Here is a 20,459-nt window from a genome sequence, read left to right on the forward strand (position 1 = left end):
CACACACGAATGAACAAACATAAAACAGATTTCCTAGTAGAGTTCATGGAAGTTAATAACCTGATAACGCTGAAGGGCATTGAAATTCAACGCCAGCATAGGTCGTACCTGGAAAAAATAAAGCTCTTTTTATTTGCGTGGGGTTACCTATTATTCATTCATTTATTGATCTACATGTGGCTGAATATACTATGCACCCATAGTAGGACTGCTCGTAACGCAAAATAATATCCTTACTCATTGAGTATGGCGCATCATTTCCGCTGGCCTCTATCTCACACCCAATTATCGTACTAATCCTTTGATGGGGTTAATAACTTTAATATGTGAAATGGGTCCTGAGTAAACTGTACCGCAAATCGTTCGAACAATAGACTTTACCCTCGGACCACTGGGACACGCTCGCGACAGAGCCCGGAGCTCACAATAAAAGAACGGGCCAGTCTTGTCGGGAATATAATGTTCTCGCTCTTTGGTGGACGTGCTAAGCCTGAGACAAGCGTTTAACCCTTTGTGAAGACAAGGCTTGCTTGTGAACATTAAACAATTTGCTCCAATGACGTAAGTGTGTCCTGAATTCTGGGCATAAGAAGTGAAGTGGTATGACGGCCATACAAGCCGTCTGGACGTAAAAACTAAAGTACTAAAACAATAGTCTGATGGTGTCCTGCTTGCGCTGACGCACGGATCCGATTCTTGGTAAAGCTGATCACCTCGACAAGATTTTCGATTGAGCAGCGACCTTTGCTCTGTACAAGGAAGACTTGCATTACATTCACACAGTGGTCGATTGACAGAAGGCAAATTTTGCCGATGTCGAACAAGATGAAGCACTTATTTTTACTGGTCGTCGCTCTGGAGATCGGGCTCGTGCTCGTGAGCGAAGGTGAGGCGGCTGCGCACGGGTCCCGTCACGGCGAGGGCAATGGTGTCGGGCACGGACCGGGAAAAGGGATCAGGATGCATCCTAGTACCTGTGTTGTGGCTGATATTGTAACACATCCGGACTTCAGCCTCTTGCAGGTAAGCAGTGTTCTAAAAGATAACAAAATAATAAAGGTGGATAGATGGAAAAATAGATAAATAGATAGATGGATTGATGGATAAATAGATAGATAGATAGATAGATAGATAGATAGATAGATGGTTGATATTGATAGATTGAAAGAAAGATCAGTGAAAGGAGATACATTGGACGATACTTTATGTCAAGCTATAGGTAAAAAAGTCAGTAAATAATGTAAGGTAGATAGATATAATGATGGACAACCTTTTTTTTGGAACTCTTTTACTTAAAACCTCAGATATTCTGTCTAATGAGTATTTCGTCCCTATGATTACAAAGTATAAATAACTTTCACAGACTGCGAACTAAAACTGAAGTTTTGGAAGTCATAATTATGTTCCGCAATCACCAATAGAGAGTTATCGACAGATATGAAAAAAATCGTTCTTAGTTAACATGATTTTTTTTTCATCCTCATCCTTTTTTCAAAAGGAAAACATCAAATGTAAGTGAACAATAATAATATCACATGAGTCCATGTGCCTATATTCTATGATCGATGTGAAGAAGTTATCACAGACGGCCAATTTTTTTGTGACGTGGTTCTAACCCAAAGTCACGTGATGTAGTAGCCCCGCTGCATAAAACTACAGTAACTTTACAATTAATGGTAACTCTGCAATTAGTGGTAACCCTCGGCAATTAATTGGCTTTGATTGATTAAGGAATAGTGTTGCTATCTTTTGCAGAGTTACCACTGAGTTACCATTGATTGTAAACTTATTTTCATGCAAGGGGCCCTGAATGCTCCGGAATGCCTTTTGAAACAATGTTTATCTCTCAGAATGAAGAAATGGAATCCAAACACTTGTCGTCAGTAAGATGTGAGCTCTTTGGACGTTTGTTGGCAGAACAGAAAGGATGTTAGAAAGTTGGGGCGATGCAGGAGGATGCCCAACAGGCTATTTAACCCATTCTGTGCCTGTGAATAAAATGTGCACACTTTCCACACACAAACCTAAGGACAGAAAATAAACGTGGCGCTCAAAGAGTTAAAACATCATTTTGTATTAGCAGCACTTCACTTTGTTCGTACATACATTGCACATACTAGAATTAAGATAACAGCCAAGATAGCACAAAGTGAATGGTCACAAAATAATCGTTAAACTTTGTCCGCTCATTAATGAGAATTCTTTCGGTATGACCTGTCGCTGCACTACGTTACCATTAGTTTGTTCATTCAAAATATTGATAGATGGATGCACTCCACATTAATATATTGCCTTCTACAGTTTACACCTCCGTCTAGACATCTAATGACTGTAAAGCAAGGCAACAAGTTTTTATAAATAGGTCTCCTACATGGATACTTACTGACTGACTTTTTAAGTCTAGCCGCTGAACACCGACTATACCGAACACTACGATTTTGCAGGCATACACGATTATTTCGATTTCCCCTCTCGGTCGAAGTTGTAGGCATTGTTGCACGATTTGTACCCTTGACCGCTCCCTCAACTTTGCCCGCAAAACGAGAGAGAGGAGGGAAGTGCATGGTCACGATGGCCTTGTTTTGTATCGTGACTTCACGTTTTCTGATGTAACATTATTTACGTCCTTCTTCCTGTAATTCTTCTGTGTCATTATGTCGCTCCTCCTTCTCTCTGCCCTTCCTTCTATCTTTCTCTTCCTATGTTTGATAATCTATGCATCCAATCTCTCATCTGTTTCATGCTTTTCAGCGGATATGGGGCCCTTCAATATTGTTTATAGATTATGATCAACAATTAACCACACGAGTGGGTATATAGAAGACGGTTTGAACTCTGTTCCTAGTTCGTAGACAGTTTTCACTAGTGTAAAGGGACTACAAGTTAGAACAATAAGGAGTGTATAGTATACAAATAATGAATGTTTATGAGTGAGCTGCAATGGACGGAATATTTTATGAAGGGAAAGATGAAATGATCCATTCAGCGAGTCTCCTTCTCTTCGAAGGACTCGACAAAGAATATAGAGAGCCTTGCCTAGGGGCATAAAACCAGTGCCGCCAGAGGACTTGAACCGGAGACCTTCTGACTGATAACCACTGGTCTTAACTACTGTGCCACAACGACCCCGATGAATCGTTATCAGCGTATTTTGCATACCCACCCACACAAGAAAACGGCCGCATGAAGCCGACCCCTTGTGGTTCACCCCAGGTGACTAGCAATAGTCAGCAAACGGTATCAACCAGCCACATTGTGCCATACGCTTGAACGAAGCGTATTTTGCAAATGATATGCTACTACATATCTGTTGACGTATTCAGGCTCCATAAATTATACTTTTAAAAAACCTTCTTATGAGATACAAACAAAAGAAAAATCGAAGGTCAACACACAGTGCCAAACGCCCCCCCCCCAAAAAAAAAGGTCAACTGAGAGGCATGCTTTGAACATATAGCTAGTGCCACTTAAGAGAAAGAGTCCATGTTGTTATTTTCAGTTGAAAATGTACAGCTTCTCTGAAGGCGTGTTTGATAAAGAAGTGGTCTCTCAGAACGTGTCCTTTCCCAATGCCAATCATTGTAAACAGTGTGGTTTTTCTTCGTCATTTTCTTCCTAATTCTCTTCAAGTGCATTCATACATTCATTCGTTCATTCATTCAGTCATTCATTCATTCATTCATTCATTCATTCGTTCGTTCATTCGTTCATTTGCTAATTCATTCATTCATGCATTCATTCATTCATTCATTCATTCATTCATTCATTCATTCATTCATTCATTCATTCATTCATTCATCTTTCATATCTATTTTTCCATTCCCAGAAGTAACATATGAATATTTTACAGAAATTGAATGCACAAATTATATCACAATATATGATAAAAGAAATGTACAATTTTGCAGAATATCAAAACTATGTGGAAATGCTTGAAATGGGGAGTAATGCTAGAAAGCAATACATGTAACGTGCCTCCCCCCACACGTGATAGATACATAGATACATAGCCAAAGGTAAATATTATCGTTAAGGTGCCTTTGCAAACAGATAAAAGTAATAAAGCTTTACTACTCTGGCTACCATGGTCGCGCTCTGAACAATGATAAGAGCGTATTGTGGAAAGAATTATATCAGCAAAATCATCTGACACACGCGTAAAAATGTCCTTAATCATTGACATCTTATAAAGCATTGATCCAAGTTACGGCTCGTTGTGACGCGCTGTGGCACATTATATTCTGCGTCAATGAAGTCGTTCCTTGGTTAAGGCCTTTCGCCGAATATATGAAAATGGCATATCTCTGCTGTTTTTATTTCATCTAATATAGTGACATCACCTTAAAGACACACACACATATATACACACAAACGGTCGCACACACTTAGTCATTCTCCAGGTCTATGCACCGAAATTTATCGGATTTTTCACATAATAAATATGGCATTATCGTGATTATATATAGACTAACTTAAGTACATTCTGCAACCTTATATAATCGTGTAAAGTTCACTCTCTATTAAAAGGGTTTTCATTTTTAAAGCATTGTTTGATGTGTAGATGTATGCTACAAATATAATTTGTTGAAAATTCAACAAAATGAATGAATGAAATGATAATCACGAACAGATTACATTATATGCAAGATCTCAAGCGCGATATTTTCTCGTTGTTACTTCGGGTTATGCTCATTAATCCGAAGTTTCATTAATCCAAAAATTCAATAAAGTTTGTTATTCCTAAACACTCAAATTCCCTGGACCAAGATGTTCGTTATTCCGAAAATGTAATAGGGTTTGTTAATCTGATAAATTATGGCGTTACTCCGGAGGTTGGTTATTCCGAAGGTTCGTTAATTCGAAAATGAAAAAAGGTTCGTTGTTTCGAAAATAGAAAGTGCGCATTATCGAACCTTCGGAATTATATTTCGTTTTTGGATTAACGAACCTTCGGAATAACGAACTCTGGAAACGATTTTTTTTTTTCGGATTAACGAACCTTTGGAATAACGAATCTTATTTCGTTTTCGGATTAACGAACCTTTAACCGTTGCCACGCATCTTGATCTGTCGATTATCTCTACTCAGGTAAGGCGGTGGTGAACTCTAAATTGCAAAGTTTTTGGCCCTGAGCCAAAATTTACACTATCCAGTTTCAAAAGGCCCTATTTCTGGTCACCGCCATGCATGACAGGTTTCGCTACTCCGAAAAGCGATATCTGTATCAAAGCCATCGAGGGGCCTGAATTCCTTCGGGAGACGACCGTGAAAACTTCAGTGAAACAAGAATAGCTGAAAGAATCTATGACTGGAAATTAAAGGAAATGATATCACACAACTCCCCCTTCTCGTCATCTCTTTATCATATTTCAAGATATTCACGTTGTTAATTATTCCTCCATGTATGAAGTTTTGGATCATAATACTACTCCAAGGTCGCTGGTTCCTTTGCGTGCAAGTACTCTGGATATATTTGACAATTGATTTCATTCCCTCGTTCATTATTGTTCGTTGGCTGGTGCATCTCTAGTCTCCGTTCTCCACGTATGTCTAAGTATATTTTATAGTTCTCCCAAATTTATTTTGATGCATATTATGTAAATGAATTTCTGGACATGATATGGGAGATGCAAAGACATAAAATCATCATGAATATAAAAGCCACGTGAATAAATATATCCATATGTTTTAACTTGACACACACACACACACATATATATATATATATATATATATATATATATGCGCATAATATCATTTTGGAATGTATTTGGCGCAGTCTCATTGCCCTTGTACGATTTTTTTTTTTTAGATTATCTCCTTTCCTATATCTGGTTCACATCATAGATATCTAATGGGCCTGACCGAAATATCAGTATCCTTGAAAATATCAACAGTATGAGAAACTTTAAAATTCAATAACTTTCATATTTGTTTCGGTCTAATTGTATATAAAGAAACCCTTACTGCTCTGGTTGTACCCCTTCATTTTTTTTTTAAATTAGATTCAATATCTCCCCAGGCAATACTGCAAAGAAACGTTTCTGTGTATTGACCACACAGTGCATTCTGCTGGCGAAAGACCTAAAGTGGACGTTGTGTCCTTTTGTCTATTTGTTCTTCGTATGAAGCGGTCAAGCTCTCATTAGAAAAAAAAGATTGGATAAGTGTCCGTCGAATCTTTCAGCCCCGTGTCCTCGATTAGACAAAGCAGAATCGGAACAATAGCCCGAAGGACGCTAGGGTTTCATGAAAATCGTTTCCAGTTCAACGAAAGGGTGGTATGATAATCGCCCATGTGAGACTGGCTATATAGTATATGGTATACAAAGATTAGATTTGTACGGGTTCGGGTCACTGCACATAAAGGAGATACAGCGTCATGAAGTCGTAGAAACTCAAATCACAGGAAGCCGAGTACTATATAATCATTAGGTAAATTACTCTGAAGTACATCATCAACAATTTTGTAGATTCTGCTAGTTTTTGTTCAGCTTTATCCCGTTGACCTCCGAACATGATGTAACACTTGTTGGCTTCTTGAATGGGAAGCATTCCGTGTAAACTTATTTCCCAGGAAAAGCTGGGGTATGATAAATTGCTTGAATTTCGGTAGTTTTGTTTGAAATTTTGAAAGGCTATATTCTCTGTGAACGCATTTCCCAGCTTGATATAAGCATTATAATGATCTCTTGAATTTAGGGCAATTTGGTTGAAGATTTGAAAAGGAAGCAGCTTTGTGTGGTGGAGCCAGTGACCAGGAAATAGAGCACAATGATTGAGTTAATGTAAGGGTATTTTGTCCGCAAATAATTCGTCATTAAGGCATTTATCAACGTTACGTTAGGATGTGTGCATGCGTGAAGACAAATTAGGTCTCATAAATTTTTAAACGAACGAAGATATAAAGCTCTACATTATAGGACAGGCGTTTTTTTTTCGACGTGGCATATACACGTGCAACTTTCCTTCTCTCATTTGATGGTGTGTGCACGTGTTTTAAAGCTCGGAAATGTATGCTCAGCTTTTACTCCGGGTCCGTTCACGCAAATAACGATGTCCTTGGTGAATAGTAATTTTTCTGAGCTCTCCAAAAGTTGGTGTGCATAACATGCCTACTGTTCATTTGTGTTTAGCAGACGAGACTTTTAATGATTCCCAAATAACTTTCTTTACCCTCCGTATTAAATTTTGCAAAGCGGAGACGGGTAATACGATTGGTAAATACGTTTAAAAGACACAATAAACGAAATAGCGACGGTCGGAATCCCCCTCCCCGATTAATCCTCAAAAGTAGAGCGTTGTGGCCCCCTCATTGAGATTGCCTAGACACTACATAAATGTTATATTTAATTTTATCTATTTTTATATGTACAGTCATTAATGTGAGAGTAACAGGAGAGCAAAAAAAAAAAAGAAAAGAAAAGAAAAGAAATTTGGTAACACCAAAGCAAACACACGCACTCGCATACTCAAAGTCACTCACACAAAATACAAAAGGGTGTGATTTTAAAGTGACTAATGTTGCACATTGTGAGTGAAAATCTATACAGATTTGTTAATGATTTAAATCAACCAGAAAGATTAACTCGCAATCAAATGAGTTGATATACTTTTATGTCAGCTTATCATGTCTTAACAGTATGTATACACTCCTACATCACTGCTTTATTGACTTGTTTTGTTTATGGTTTGAGTTCATGCTCACTAAGAATAGTCAGTTGTAAAGTGCAACAATTTTATTTTAACCTACCTTCAGTAATATTGTACATCTATGAAAATAAACGACAAGAAACTACAAATGGATTATGTATGGCAATAATTACTGTTACTGAGAATTGGTTTGAAGTGAGTAAAATATAGGTAAGAACATTATTTTTAGTAGCTTTCTTTTTGCATGTTGAACAATCGGAAAAAATGGGACAAAGTTTTCATTGCCCGATTCAGTTTAGTGCATGACCGATTGTGATTGAGTGATCGATATATTGTGTGTGCACACAATGTGAAACTGCCGTTATCATAAATAATGTTTTACGCTGTATATCAATGAAGTTTTCCCCGCTTTTCGATGAAAACTACCCTTCATTTATCAAAGACGACAGAAATGATTATGGAAATATATTTTACCGAGGAATGCAGCATTAATGCAACAATTCCTAGTATATATATATATATATATATATATATATATATATATATATATGTGTGTGTGTGTGTGTGTGTGTGTGTGTGTGTGTGAGTGTGTGTGTGTGTATGTGTGTGTGTAGCTTGTTTGATGACAGTGTCTTAATGTGTGAATTGTATTTTTTTTTAATAGCTGTTGTTTATCATTATGACATTTTTGCTACCTGCTGTATATGAATACTTCTTCGATGATAATTGAGTATCCACGTGTTAAAGTAATCCACGTCCCACAAGCTTTGCTTGTCAGTGGACGACTTTTTCCATTGTTATATATCTACTTTTTTTTGTCAGTCTTTCAAAGTATGCATTGCTATTCTTGTTATTTCACGTAATTGCACGCAGTGTTTATGATAATACTTTATGATCCTTATCACTATTATGTGTTCCAACAAAATGATACAAAATAGTAGTGAACTGTATGCTTTGTATTTTATATCTTGTTGTTGTTGTTGTTGTTGTTGGAATGAAGGAAATAAATATCAATTGAATTGAAAGCTTAAAGAGCACCCCATCACGTGATCTCCTTATGTACAGTATGTCTATTTGAGGAGTTTTATTGCAAAATGAGCTAAGCACCTTTTTAAACATTTCAAAGTACAATGTAAGTCCATCATCAGATAGAGCAAAATTAAACCTTTCCGGTAATACCTCACTTGTAACATAACAAGAAATATTCTAGAAGTTATAATTAATGTAAAGTATCGTGTATTTTCTTCATTTTCTGTATTTTTTCAGCAGCTTTAATCACAAATATCTCCACTTAACAAGAATGGATTTAACACGGTTTGCGATAAAACTTCATTTGAAACCACCATGCCGTCAGAAGCAGGAGATTGCGTGCTAATAATATCATGACACTGGAACGAGAAGTCCCCCCCCCCCCCCCCAGAAAAACAGTTCCCAGCACCTAAGGCAAAACAAATTTTCTATATAATTGCTTTTCCGCGAGGTCCTTTCAGACCCTGGATCCGAATGGGGGAAAAGGACCCAAATAATACAAATCAGGACGGAAAACAGACTGTGTTTACTCGACGGACCCACATTTTTGTGTCTGATTTTTATTCTTTATTCCTTGTCCGTGAATGCCAGACAACGCAAACTTTCTTTGGCAATGTTTGATATTCCTGACTGAAATCTACGTCAGAAAAAAGAAAGAATTATTTGTATTGACTCGTGTGACAATGTTTGAGGTACACTGCTGAAAGCTATCTCAAGGAAGAATTTCCTTTTTTCTTTCTGTGTCATATTATTACATTGAGTACAGTCTAAAAAGTTATGACCTTATTGCGGACCCTCCGTTCAATGTCGTTCGATAACGCTAACGAACTATCACTGTTGCTCAGATCTTGTGCATGAATAGATATCTGTTTGGTTTAATCTACTGTTTGGTTTAGTATAAATGAAATAGAAGCTGATAGTGCAAAACAGATTACTGAGCAGGCTATAAAGCTCAAAGTTGGGCCACAGAAGATCTTGGAATTACTCGCTGTGGTATGGACTTGGATTTAGGGGGGGGGGGGGAGGGGCAAGGGGAGGGGTGCCCAAACCAACGGCAAGTTTGAGACTTATACTCTGACCTTGGTGTTCAAGACATGCAGTTTTAACACAAGAACAAGACAAAAATGACGTGTTTCATGACGTGATGTGTGGTTCTCTCTAATGTGGAGTCGACACGAGATTCGAATACTTTTGTCTTGACCATCATTACAAGTTATTAACTTGTTGGACCAATATTTCATAATTTTATTCTTGCAGGATTTTCATCAAAACAGCCAAGGGATAAGAAATGAGTCTAGGACCTGTCTCGATTTTATCGTAATATGGCCTCTTTTTCTAGAATCAGAATAGTCTCTTCCGGTGTGTTTTTTTTTAATGTAGTTCCGGCATTTTAATGTACTCTTTTATACGACACTGTTAGGTTCGAACTAAAAATTCTCTGTTTTTTAGCCCAGGGCTTTAAGTTGAAAAATGATATTATAGAGTGTCTGGTTTGGTCTGTCGAAACCGTGATCCTTACCAAGCAGTGTTGGTGTAGTTATACCTGTCTTGCATTTGACGTATACAGATGTCATTTTTCACTGATAACCTAAGGAAAACTAGGATTGAAATAACTTTTTTTTTTTAGTTTAGCAGTATCTAAATAGCTACAGTCAGATTAGGAATGTCCCTGTTTATACGAGGGGGCACCATATGGGAATTGTCGCTAGGCACGCGCTCTGCAGGAAAACCGGAAGTTGGTTGTAGCATAATGGTGTTATCTTTTCTGTGACTACAGTAAGCACCTGTGTCAACGTTCTTAGGAAACGTTAGTCGGAAGCATAGTACACTCTCAGTGCATGCATTCTTAACCCCTTGTGTGTTATACGAGTACAGAGTGACACAGAAACGCTGCCACATAGCATAATTATGCACTCTGTTCAAAGTCTGTGATACAGAAAGGGTTATCAATCGGATGCTTTCGATTTATTCATTGTCATTTTTTAACTCAATCATTAGACTAGCTTCAAGTAACTTCATTTTCGCATATGACCATGTGTTCTTTCGATTTTTTGCGTGTCTTAAGAATCATTGTTCTAACTGATAATACTAACTCGTCTTTGGAAAATCTATATTTCTATTTTTGCATAAGTACGAACGCTATATCATTTCCATTTTCTACGCATAGAATACGAAAGAGATAAATCTTCAGCATTTGTTTTTTGTCTGATTTTTTTTTCCCCAGTACGAAGGGACCTGGTTCACTGTGGCTCATGCCGAAGCTTCTGGCGCTCCGTTTCATCGCAGGTCGCACTACACCCTCAACGAGGATGGCTCTCTAGGAATGACTACACAACGAATCTCGTTAGTTATTTTTCGACTCATTACATTTTGATGTATGAGTTTTGATTTGACTGATACACCTAGCTGTAGTCATTAATTTCGCGCGTGCGTGACTTAAACTTAGACATTAACCTTGACTGCTATGTTTTGATGGTGTTTTTTTTCTAGCATCCGTTAAGATGCATCAAATTAGAAAAAAAAAATGGTCGTTCAAGGCGAGAAATCGTGCAATGATAAAGTTTCGGGGGTGAAATTGTAAGACTGCCCGAATGGTTTTTGTTCGTTACGAGCAACTATTATGAATCCCAATACATCGGTGATATACCCATGCAGAGTAATTCGTTTTAAATGATCATTTCTTTGCGTCATTCAATCACTATAAATGATAATGTTCACCGTAGAAATTAGTCCATTACCAGCCATCTCCCCAGGAGCGTGATAGCCCCACAAGAACTGCAGCAACAAGAACAGTTAACAAATCAAAACAAGTGTACATGGCAATGCAATGATCGGGTATCAAAATGGAAGAAAAACAACCTTGAAAAAAAAAAAGTGATTTAAGTTTTAAGCTCATGAAAAAAAAAATGCACTAAAAACTATCGTAAGTCTTATCCCAATCTAACAGTCTGGCTTGATTGGGTCGGCTCCGAATATGACTAGTGCACACACTGTAAAGTACACTTTGAACATCATTGGCAACCACAACGACCGAGCGGCTCGTGCAGAGGCTATTAAACAAAACTTTCGTCCAATCACACGCCTCTAAGCTCTCCTGGGCGTCCGCTCACACCATCGGGTACCAGTACCACTTCAAGTTCTGTGCTCCGCCCGCTTCACACCACCTTGCCGCAGCGGCCATGATTTAGCAGCATTTTGTAGGCCTACACTGTTCCAGACAGAGATTTGGTATCATCCTAGCAATCAACTTGCATTATCTAGATAGCTTCATAACGACAACATAGACAGTATGGATGCCAAATCCGGTGACAAATACGATGAACATCTGCAATAGTCATCAGGATAGTCATGTGACGTCGGTCTTTAAAAAAATTATGGGCCCGAATATCCCTATTTTAATAGTTGGAGCTTGTACTTCTTCCAAAGACACAAACGATCAAACAGAAAAGAATAATATGACGTAGACTGGGTCTATTATAGACACCTCGAAGGCATACCTTGCGCGATGAAATCTTCGTCCGTTTCGAAGGTTGAACTGCGAAACACGTTATCAACCTTAAATTTTCCGTGATATTGGATCCGACTCTTGAGAGAGAGGCTAACGTTACAAAAAAAAATTCTCTAAAACTTTCGTTGCGAGGTACAGAGCTAGGTTTCGCGCACGCTGCGCTGGCGCAGCCGCGCTATGCATGCAAACTAGCGCGCCTGGCCTTCGCCTCGGACCTCGATCGCCTGCCAAGTGCCAACTGCTCGCTGCAGTAGCGATGCGCGAAGACTGAACGAAGGGCAGTCAATGTAGGCCCTACACTTTTACTCTGCGTGTTTACTGTTTTTAAACTGACGTAAGCCTAAGTTTATTCGCATTTTCAAAGAGTTCTGTCGACTAATAACAACTTAATTTAGACAATACCCAGGTTAGTTTGTACAAAACCGACCGTAATTGTTTTACAGTCCCACGTACTTTCATTGCTGTTGCACAGCCATAACTATTCCTTGTAAAATTGTAGCTTGAAAAGTGCATCATTGTCACAGTAATGCATATTCCATGACAAAATAAGTTGATGCATTATATGACAAAGCTACACAAGCTGACATTTATGTGGCTCGATATCTTCTTGTGTTGTTACAGGCAAGATGGCTGCGAGAGCAGTGTGCAGTTTGAAGCAGATGCCTTCGTTCCGGAAGGATCTGCCATCTCTTCCAAGCTCCTTTTGCAGCCTCGAGGAGTTGATGTCTTGCCAGGTCAGATGACGATTACGGAGCAGTTAAGATTGACCATCACCCAAAGATTACTGACTCAATTTTTTTTTGCAAGCATATATGTTGTAAAGGTGATCTGAAAATGAAAGACGTAAGACCAAACAAAGCTTGAGGCTCGACTACATGAGGGCAATTCTAAGAAGCCGCATAATTTTTTTGACCCTCAACCCTGCTGTAGTAGACTGCTTGTGCCGTGTATTCATGGGTATAGAAAGTCCATCCAGTTTTCAGAGACAACAGGTTTAATCAAATTTAGAGCCAGTAGAGGAAGATCTCTGTGCCCATGCATTAATGTTAAGTTTATGAATGGATGGCTTGTCAAATTGTCAAATGGTCTGGCCTCATTAATTTGTTGTTTTTGTCAGTAATAACAGGTAGGCCTACTGTACGTAGATCTAATAAAATAAAGATTTGCTTCCATTATCCTAGTATGTGAAAGAAAAAGTTCAGTGATGTTTCCGTGTGTAACATGCAATTACACCACCCATTCAGGTACATGTTAGATTTGTCTACAAGCTGTGAAACCTATAAGTACATGTACAATAAAGTACCAGATCAATTATTAAAAACTTGCCGCTCAATGATTTGAACTAAGTTAAGCTTCACTGTTAAGTAGATTTCAAAATTTAAACCGAGATGTTTATCTTGCAACAAATGCAATATCGTCAATTTGTTGTTTAGTTTGTTTTCGCCAATTATACAGTATATTCTGTTTAAGGACATGTGCTGTTATCCAACTCTCTTTTTTTTTTTCAGAGGATTACTGGGTCATTTACACGGATTACGTTGACCATGCCTTGGTGTACAGCTGTTACCTGCTGGATAGTGATGGCACGTGTGCCGAAGGTGCGGATCACGTTTGGTTCCTGAGCAGACGTGGGGACCTGACACGGCGCGCACGCCGACACATGATGTCTCTCCTCGCTGACCTGTGTGTAGATGGAGCCCGTATGGTGGACGTATTAACAGGTCAGTATTTGATTACAAAGATCAGATCTGTCATATTGTGGCAGCAAGTTGTGTTTTCTTAAATTGTTTAAATATATTTTTGCTTCTTAATTCAAACTTTCATATAGCTCTGACTTACAAGGGTTTTAAAATCGTAAGTGTAGGCCCCTACTTGCTGGAACAACCAGAACAAAATGATGATGAAAAATTGTAGTTTCCTATTAAACCTTCAGATCCATTTTGCAGGGTCCCAGTAGTGATTAATTTTATGGAGTGTCAAAGTTATTCCAGAACTGCATGGCCCAAAGTTGCCAAGTTTGTGTCGTTTATATCAGTGCCGCAGTTAAAGAACAAAAGTTGTTCATTAATTATCCCACAGTGGTCAGTGGCACCTTTGATTTCATTTTGGAACCTTTTATTATTATTATTATTATTGTTTGTTTGTTTGTTTTTTTTAGAAATCTGTTTGTATATTTGTCTATTTTGTTGTTGTTGTTGTTGTTGTTGTTGTTGGAATGGGATGTGGGATTTACCCTTAGAAAAAAAAAAGTCAACAGATTTATTTTGAAAAAGAAAAAAATAAACATGGAGATCCAGGACAAGTTGAGTCAAGTTTGAAAGGTACATGATACATGCTTTGGATGAAGATTATGAGTTCTAGCCAGGTTTGAACTTGTGTGTGGTAACAACAGGTCTGTGGGGTGGGGTCGGGGAACTCCCTAGAAATTAAGCAGTGAATTGAAATCAAACTTTGACAGGTTTAAGACAGATAAGGCATAGTACCTTTCATGAAAGTGTCATCTCTTTTTCGCGTTGTTGGTAAACGAAAAGCAATCACCCATCTTCCCCAGAAGTTTGCATCACACTCAAGTACAAGTTCTTGACCCACAAGATCTCTTGTCTGTAAAGTAGTTTACGTCTGTGCAAGACTTATCTGTAAAATAGTTTTTGTCTGTGCAACCCTTGTACCCAACTTCCATCCCCTAACACACACACACACACACACACACACACACACTCAAACACGTGTGCTTGCACAATTACTGCTGAAGGCTTGCTTTGAAGAACTTATTGAACTCCTTTGATCAGAATTTGACACAGTCCCAAGATGCAGGGCAAGATAAACGTGTTGTGAATTGATTTCAAACCAATTGTTTGCAAGTATCGCTCACCCAAGGCCGATAAATTTAACGGCCATTAAAGGACAACGGACCTGATAACATCTTCATTCAACGCTCCACAAAGCTTGTTCCTTATAAAGATTAATCCTAACATACCTACTAGAAAAGAGGATTTGGTGCTTTGGGCCTAATTTCTTTCCTGTTATGGTCTTGTGATTGTGAGGTATAACTCTACATGATTTTGTAATTTGCTCAGATATTTGTTGGATTTCTTTTTGTGTATGTGTCTGAGGGCACTGCAGTTATACAGGTTTAATTCTTCATAAGTCCCCTCCATTTCCAACAGCCTACCTAATAACCCATTGTTTAGTACAACATTGATTTATTCCATTTGACTTAGTTTGAATTTTGCTACTTACGGAAAAAACAACAACAAGCAAACGGCCGTAATTTGTGCATGAAGGCTTGGTACACATGCAGTGTACTGTGTTAAACAAAATTAGCATGGAACAACGTATAATTACTGAGCCTTCAAAGAAATAATCCCTACTTTGTTGATATTTAAATTGTTTCTTCAAAGATTAAGAATGAGATTTCAGTTTATGTTTTCCTAATCATCCTTTATTCTTTGTTGACTTTTACTCACAAATGTAAATTACTGAATTATAAGTACAGCTTTTTCTCTTGGCTGTGAGCCAGCTTCAGAAGCATAAAGCACAATTCTCAGGATTTTGGTACACATCCAAGTCAATTCAGTAATACCCCGACCTTTATGAATGCAGCGAGGTATAATTACCAGTATTGTTGGAGAGAATTGTAGCTAAGTGCCTTCGGGGATGTGAGATTTGAGACCCTATTACTGACAATAAACCCACTTTCTCAGTGCAAGAGATGTCCTTGATACCATTTATCTCTGATTTTCCTTTCTTCGAGGAGCAACAGAAAAGGATCCCAAAATAGAATGAAACATGAAGCTGTTTACTGTTCAGATATTTTTGTTGTTTTGTCAGAAGAGGAGGGAAGTAGTGGGCCACCATTTCTTACCTCCTGTTGTGAATGGAACAATTTTCTCTTCTTTTGCATTATCGTAGCGGAGGTAATTGTGGGAAAGTTCAGATGTTTAGTCTGTTGACCTATTGAGTAAATCATGTAATTTCCTTACAATGACAAGGGTGCTGACATTTTAAATTTGACACACACACACACACACACACACACACACACACGCACACGCACACACACTCACTCACACGGGAGACAGAAAGCTGTTTGTAATTGTTAAAATCTGTATCTGATGTGTACAATATTCAAAGTACTTGAAGTCCAATAGCTTTCAAATATGGTAGTTAAGGTTTGACACAATTCAACAGAATTCAGTTTTAGTATATTGAAATGATGATATGGATATTTCCAGTGTTGATTCAGATATACAGCTCATCTTGCAGTCTTTGTGTTTTACCCTATCTGAGTGAAGGGCTCTGATGTTGCTCAGTCTGTAGCACATCTGCCATTGAGTCTAACTGAGCAATGTTTTGTGTCATCATGTCATTTCCTCTAGTAAGCAAAAACATTCTGTCCCTCAGATAGGAGATAACATGGAGGTCCATAGTGTGAGAAAGTTACAAGTCTCGCACGTAAAAGATCCTACTTCATTCATTCATCGCAAAGAGCAGGGTGCTAACCTGATAAATTGGTCCACCTACCTACCCACCCACACAAGGAAATGGGCGAATGATGCCGACCCCTTGTGGTTCGCCCCAGGTGACTAGCAATAGTCAGCAAATGATATCAACCAGGCATGTTGTGCCTTACAAAGAAAAGAAGACTTTGTCAGAACCACTTGAGCATTTAGCATTACAAAGTGCTATTAAGTCATATCAATATTTTACAAGTAATCAGTAGACTGGCTATTCTGCTTGTTCTTCGTGCCTTTGCTAAACAGACAGCTGGTATTCACAGCCTGTTTGTGTAGATCTTCGAGATTCATGAATGCAAGTAGCATGGTGAATGTCTATGAGTAGTTTAGGGTCATGTAATTCACCCTTGTTGTCTCAAATCCCTGAAACAGCTCTGTTCCCCATAAAGCTATATTTCAAGGAGAAGAGAGAGAGAGAGAGAGAGAAATAGATAGATGAATCATAGATAGATCGATTGATAGATGAGATAGATAGATAGATCATAGATAGAAAGATAGAGAGATGTATAAATAGATAGATCATAGATGAATAGATAGATAAATAGATAGATCATAGATTGATAGATAAGATATACATCATAGATAAATAAATATACAGATAGATAGATACATGTATGTAGATAGAGAAATAGATAGATAAATAGACAGATAGATAGATGAATAAATGAATAAATATATAAATAATAGATAGATAGATAAATAAATAAATAGGTTGATAGATGGAGAGGGAGGAGGAGACAGAAAGATAGACAGACAGATGAAGACAGAGATAGAGAAAACTGAATGTTTTCCTGAACATTTTCTACGAAGTGCTCTCCACAGACAATCCAATTCTTCACCCTGCCCTACATTAAGGGGTGGGTGAGCAGATTCATACTTTGCTATCTCCAGTTTACGTGAGAAAATCTCTTGAGGGCAAATCAAATGGAAGTAACTAAAGAGTATTTAGCAGGATGGTTTGTTCCTAATAGATGAAATATGTTGACATGCACTTTGTTTGATTCTACATACTTTTGTGTACATTGTATGTACTTTAGGATGGTGGCAGCATACAGGATGCATGTGGAGATCTATATTTGGACTTGATCTTGTTTGCTTTGTAGTGCACTATGTCAAAGTTTCCCCATGCTTCTATCAGGTGTCCTACTTTTCTTCCGAGTTGTTTTGTTTTTCTTTGTCAGGTCAATTTCTAACAAGAGAAGATCCGATGAAAATCATTAGTCAATGTCAACTGTATGCATCAGAGAATAAAGGGTCAAACTATTAAAGTGCAGTACTACATTGCAGGACTGCTGGTGATTTTTTGGTCCTATTGGCATAGGGTAGCCTATCCAGTGGGCCTATGAGCCCTGTTTATCTAGTGAGCTCTGTGGCAAATGTCATTCATTATAGGCACTACTATAGTCTCACATTGTTATTCATCTGTAATACTACAGAATATATATGCTTACCAGCAATAACTTAGCATTAGGAAGCTTTGGTTGGTCAGTGGTTAAGACCACAGACTCTTGATCTAAAGGTCCCTGGTTCAAGTCCCCTGCCAGGAGTGTAAGGCCCATGAGCAAGAGGCATTGACAATGCCCAGTCCCTCAAGAGGGGCCCTCTTGCTGCAGTTTCCATGGTTGATTGCTCTTAAGTATTCAGTTGCCCTCTTGCAGTTATTAAAGTGAAATAATAATAATAATGATAATATGAAATATTTGTATAGTGCTTGAAACAGTATGTTTTGGAACACTTTACAATTATCAAAACAAACAAACAAACAAACAAACAAACAAACAAACAAACATATGTAAGTCAGCTTCAAATACAAATAATCAACAAAGTAATCAAAACTCATTATTACACATTGCCATCAACAAACTGTAAAGATCATGCACATTTTGTGATAATTTCAAGTGAAGATGACATATTTTTCTTTCTCCCCCCCCCCCTTACTTTGTCTTACAGATTGTGATGCACAGCTTGGTGTACCCTCAGAGCCTGCACATGGTAATTGTCATTAGTCGAAGTGCTGCTAGTTTTATTTCCTGTTGATTTGACATGTGTTCAACAGTGCTTGTGAGCCTATATATTTTATCATATGATAAGCTGCCATTAGATTGAACTACTGCCATACAAAAAATTGGAAAAGAAATTACGTCACCCAGGGGCAAATGATTGTGACGGGTATTCAGGTGTAGCTATAGAAATTTTGATAGGCTAAGTGTCATTATCACTGTAAAGAATTTATGGATACATTGTATGTTCATGATAAATTATATCATCTTTTATTTTAGTGGCAGTTGAAGCATTGTCATTGATGTCATAAACACTTTATCATATATGTAGGTTGTTATTATTATTATGAATACTGTTATCATAATCATCACATTTTCAAAGTATTTGTTCTATCTAAGGAATGGACTAGTTTTCTGGTCAAAAGTGATTAAGATTGTCCAATTGTGTCGTGAAATGACTCGATAATGCATGTAGTGGTCTGAATTTCATTATATTGTTGTCTTTTTAATATGCGAAGATTTATAATAATAATAGCTGGTATTTATATGAGGTATGAGATATGAGGTATTCATGAGATAAGAGAAGATGCTCTGTACAAAATACAGATTATAAGGCCAGTTTTTCTGGAAGTTTGTGTTGTGTGTTGTTAGGATAGTGTCCCTATTTAAAAACTTTTGTTTTTTAACATCTCAGAGGAGCAAATGTGTCTAGTGGGCAACATACAGACCATGGCCAACTTCGACATGGAGCAGGTAATAATGTTTTTTTTTTCTTCTATTTTGATATAAAAGCAGAAATTCTAGCATGCATGAAACTGTTGAGAATTGTGCAAGGAGTCAAGATTTGTAAAAGTAACAGGCTCGCAACAATTTTTGTCTACACATTGCATTGAATGCCAGTACAATGTAGTGCGCTGTGATGGTTGGCCATTTGCGAAAATTTCATGCCGTACAAAAGGCCGTCGGCTCCAATTTGCGAAAGTATCATGGCTCAAATATTTCTGGTTTTACAGTTCGTCATAAATTTTGTTTGCCATGATATCATGCTAATCCGAATGAATAAGACAATGCCATTAGTTGTTGAATTTGTTTTGTTGAGAATTGCAGCGACAGACTGACAATGACAAGTACCTGGTAGCTTCCCATTTTGAAAAATGAAACACACAAGCAATTTCTCCTCTTGGAGAAGGTATAAATGGTAGTTACATTACTTGAAGCAATTATTTTGGCACTTTATTCATTGTGCAAATGTCAGTTGACTTGTGAAATTAGCAAAAACAGAACCACTTCTACAATCGTATACCACCTATGCATATATTATATTGTACATGATATGTAGTACCCCTACAACGTAAACAGACAACTTGTGTCAGTCACTTGAGAATGAGTAGGTGAACTCCCCCCTTGAGCATCCCAGGTTCTTGTTGCTCTAACTGTTGTTCTGAGCAAAGTACAGTTTGATATAAAAGTGCACATAAGCAGTACAAAGTGTGACCACTTTATTGACATCACGTGTGCACTGCATTGTTGAGTTAGATACAGTTATGTGTAAACATGTGTTCCTTGTTCTATCTGCTGTGAGCATGCTGTATACTGTACTGTCAATTTGCTTGAAGTGCTAGCAGCATATATCATATTATCTATCCATGTGAAACACACTCACACACAGACAAAGAAAGGGTAACAGTGTGTCATATTTGGTAACCAGTGTACTATCAACACCACATCTTTTCATTTTATCTTTGTCTGCTA

The 20,459-nt window shown here is 37.8% G+C and overlaps 1 protein-coding gene across 1 annotated transcript in view; it reads left to right on the forward strand.

Moving 5' to 3' along the window:
- The first annotated feature begins 455 nt into the window (after positions 1–455).
- LOC139724234 (uncharacterized) overlaps positions 456–20,459 on the forward strand; it is a 57,145-nt gene continuing 37,141 nt past the window's right edge. The window contains exons 1-6 of the mRNA XM_071635377.1: positions 456–1,023; positions 10,907–11,025; positions 12,812–12,924; positions 13,699–13,911; positions 18,658–18,699; positions 19,402–19,460. Coding sequence (XP_071491478.1) covers positions 814–1,023; positions 10,907–11,025; positions 12,812–12,924; positions 13,699–13,911; positions 18,658–18,699; positions 19,402–19,460 — 756 coding nt within the window. The 5' untranslated portion in view covers positions 456–813. The remainder of the gene's footprint in view (positions 1,024–10,906; positions 11,026–12,811; positions 12,925–13,698; positions 13,912–18,657; positions 18,700–19,401; positions 19,461–20,459) is intronic.

This window comes from Diadema antillarum, unplaced genomic scaffold (genome assembly GCF_040938485.1).
Source record: "Diadema antillarum isolate AM-2024a unplaced genomic scaffold, OU_Dant_1.0 scf00000208, whole genome shotgun sequence".
In the NCBI taxonomy this organism is placed as follows: Eukaryota; Metazoa; Echinodermata; class Echinoidea; order Diadematoida; family Diadematidae; genus Diadema; species Diadema antillarum.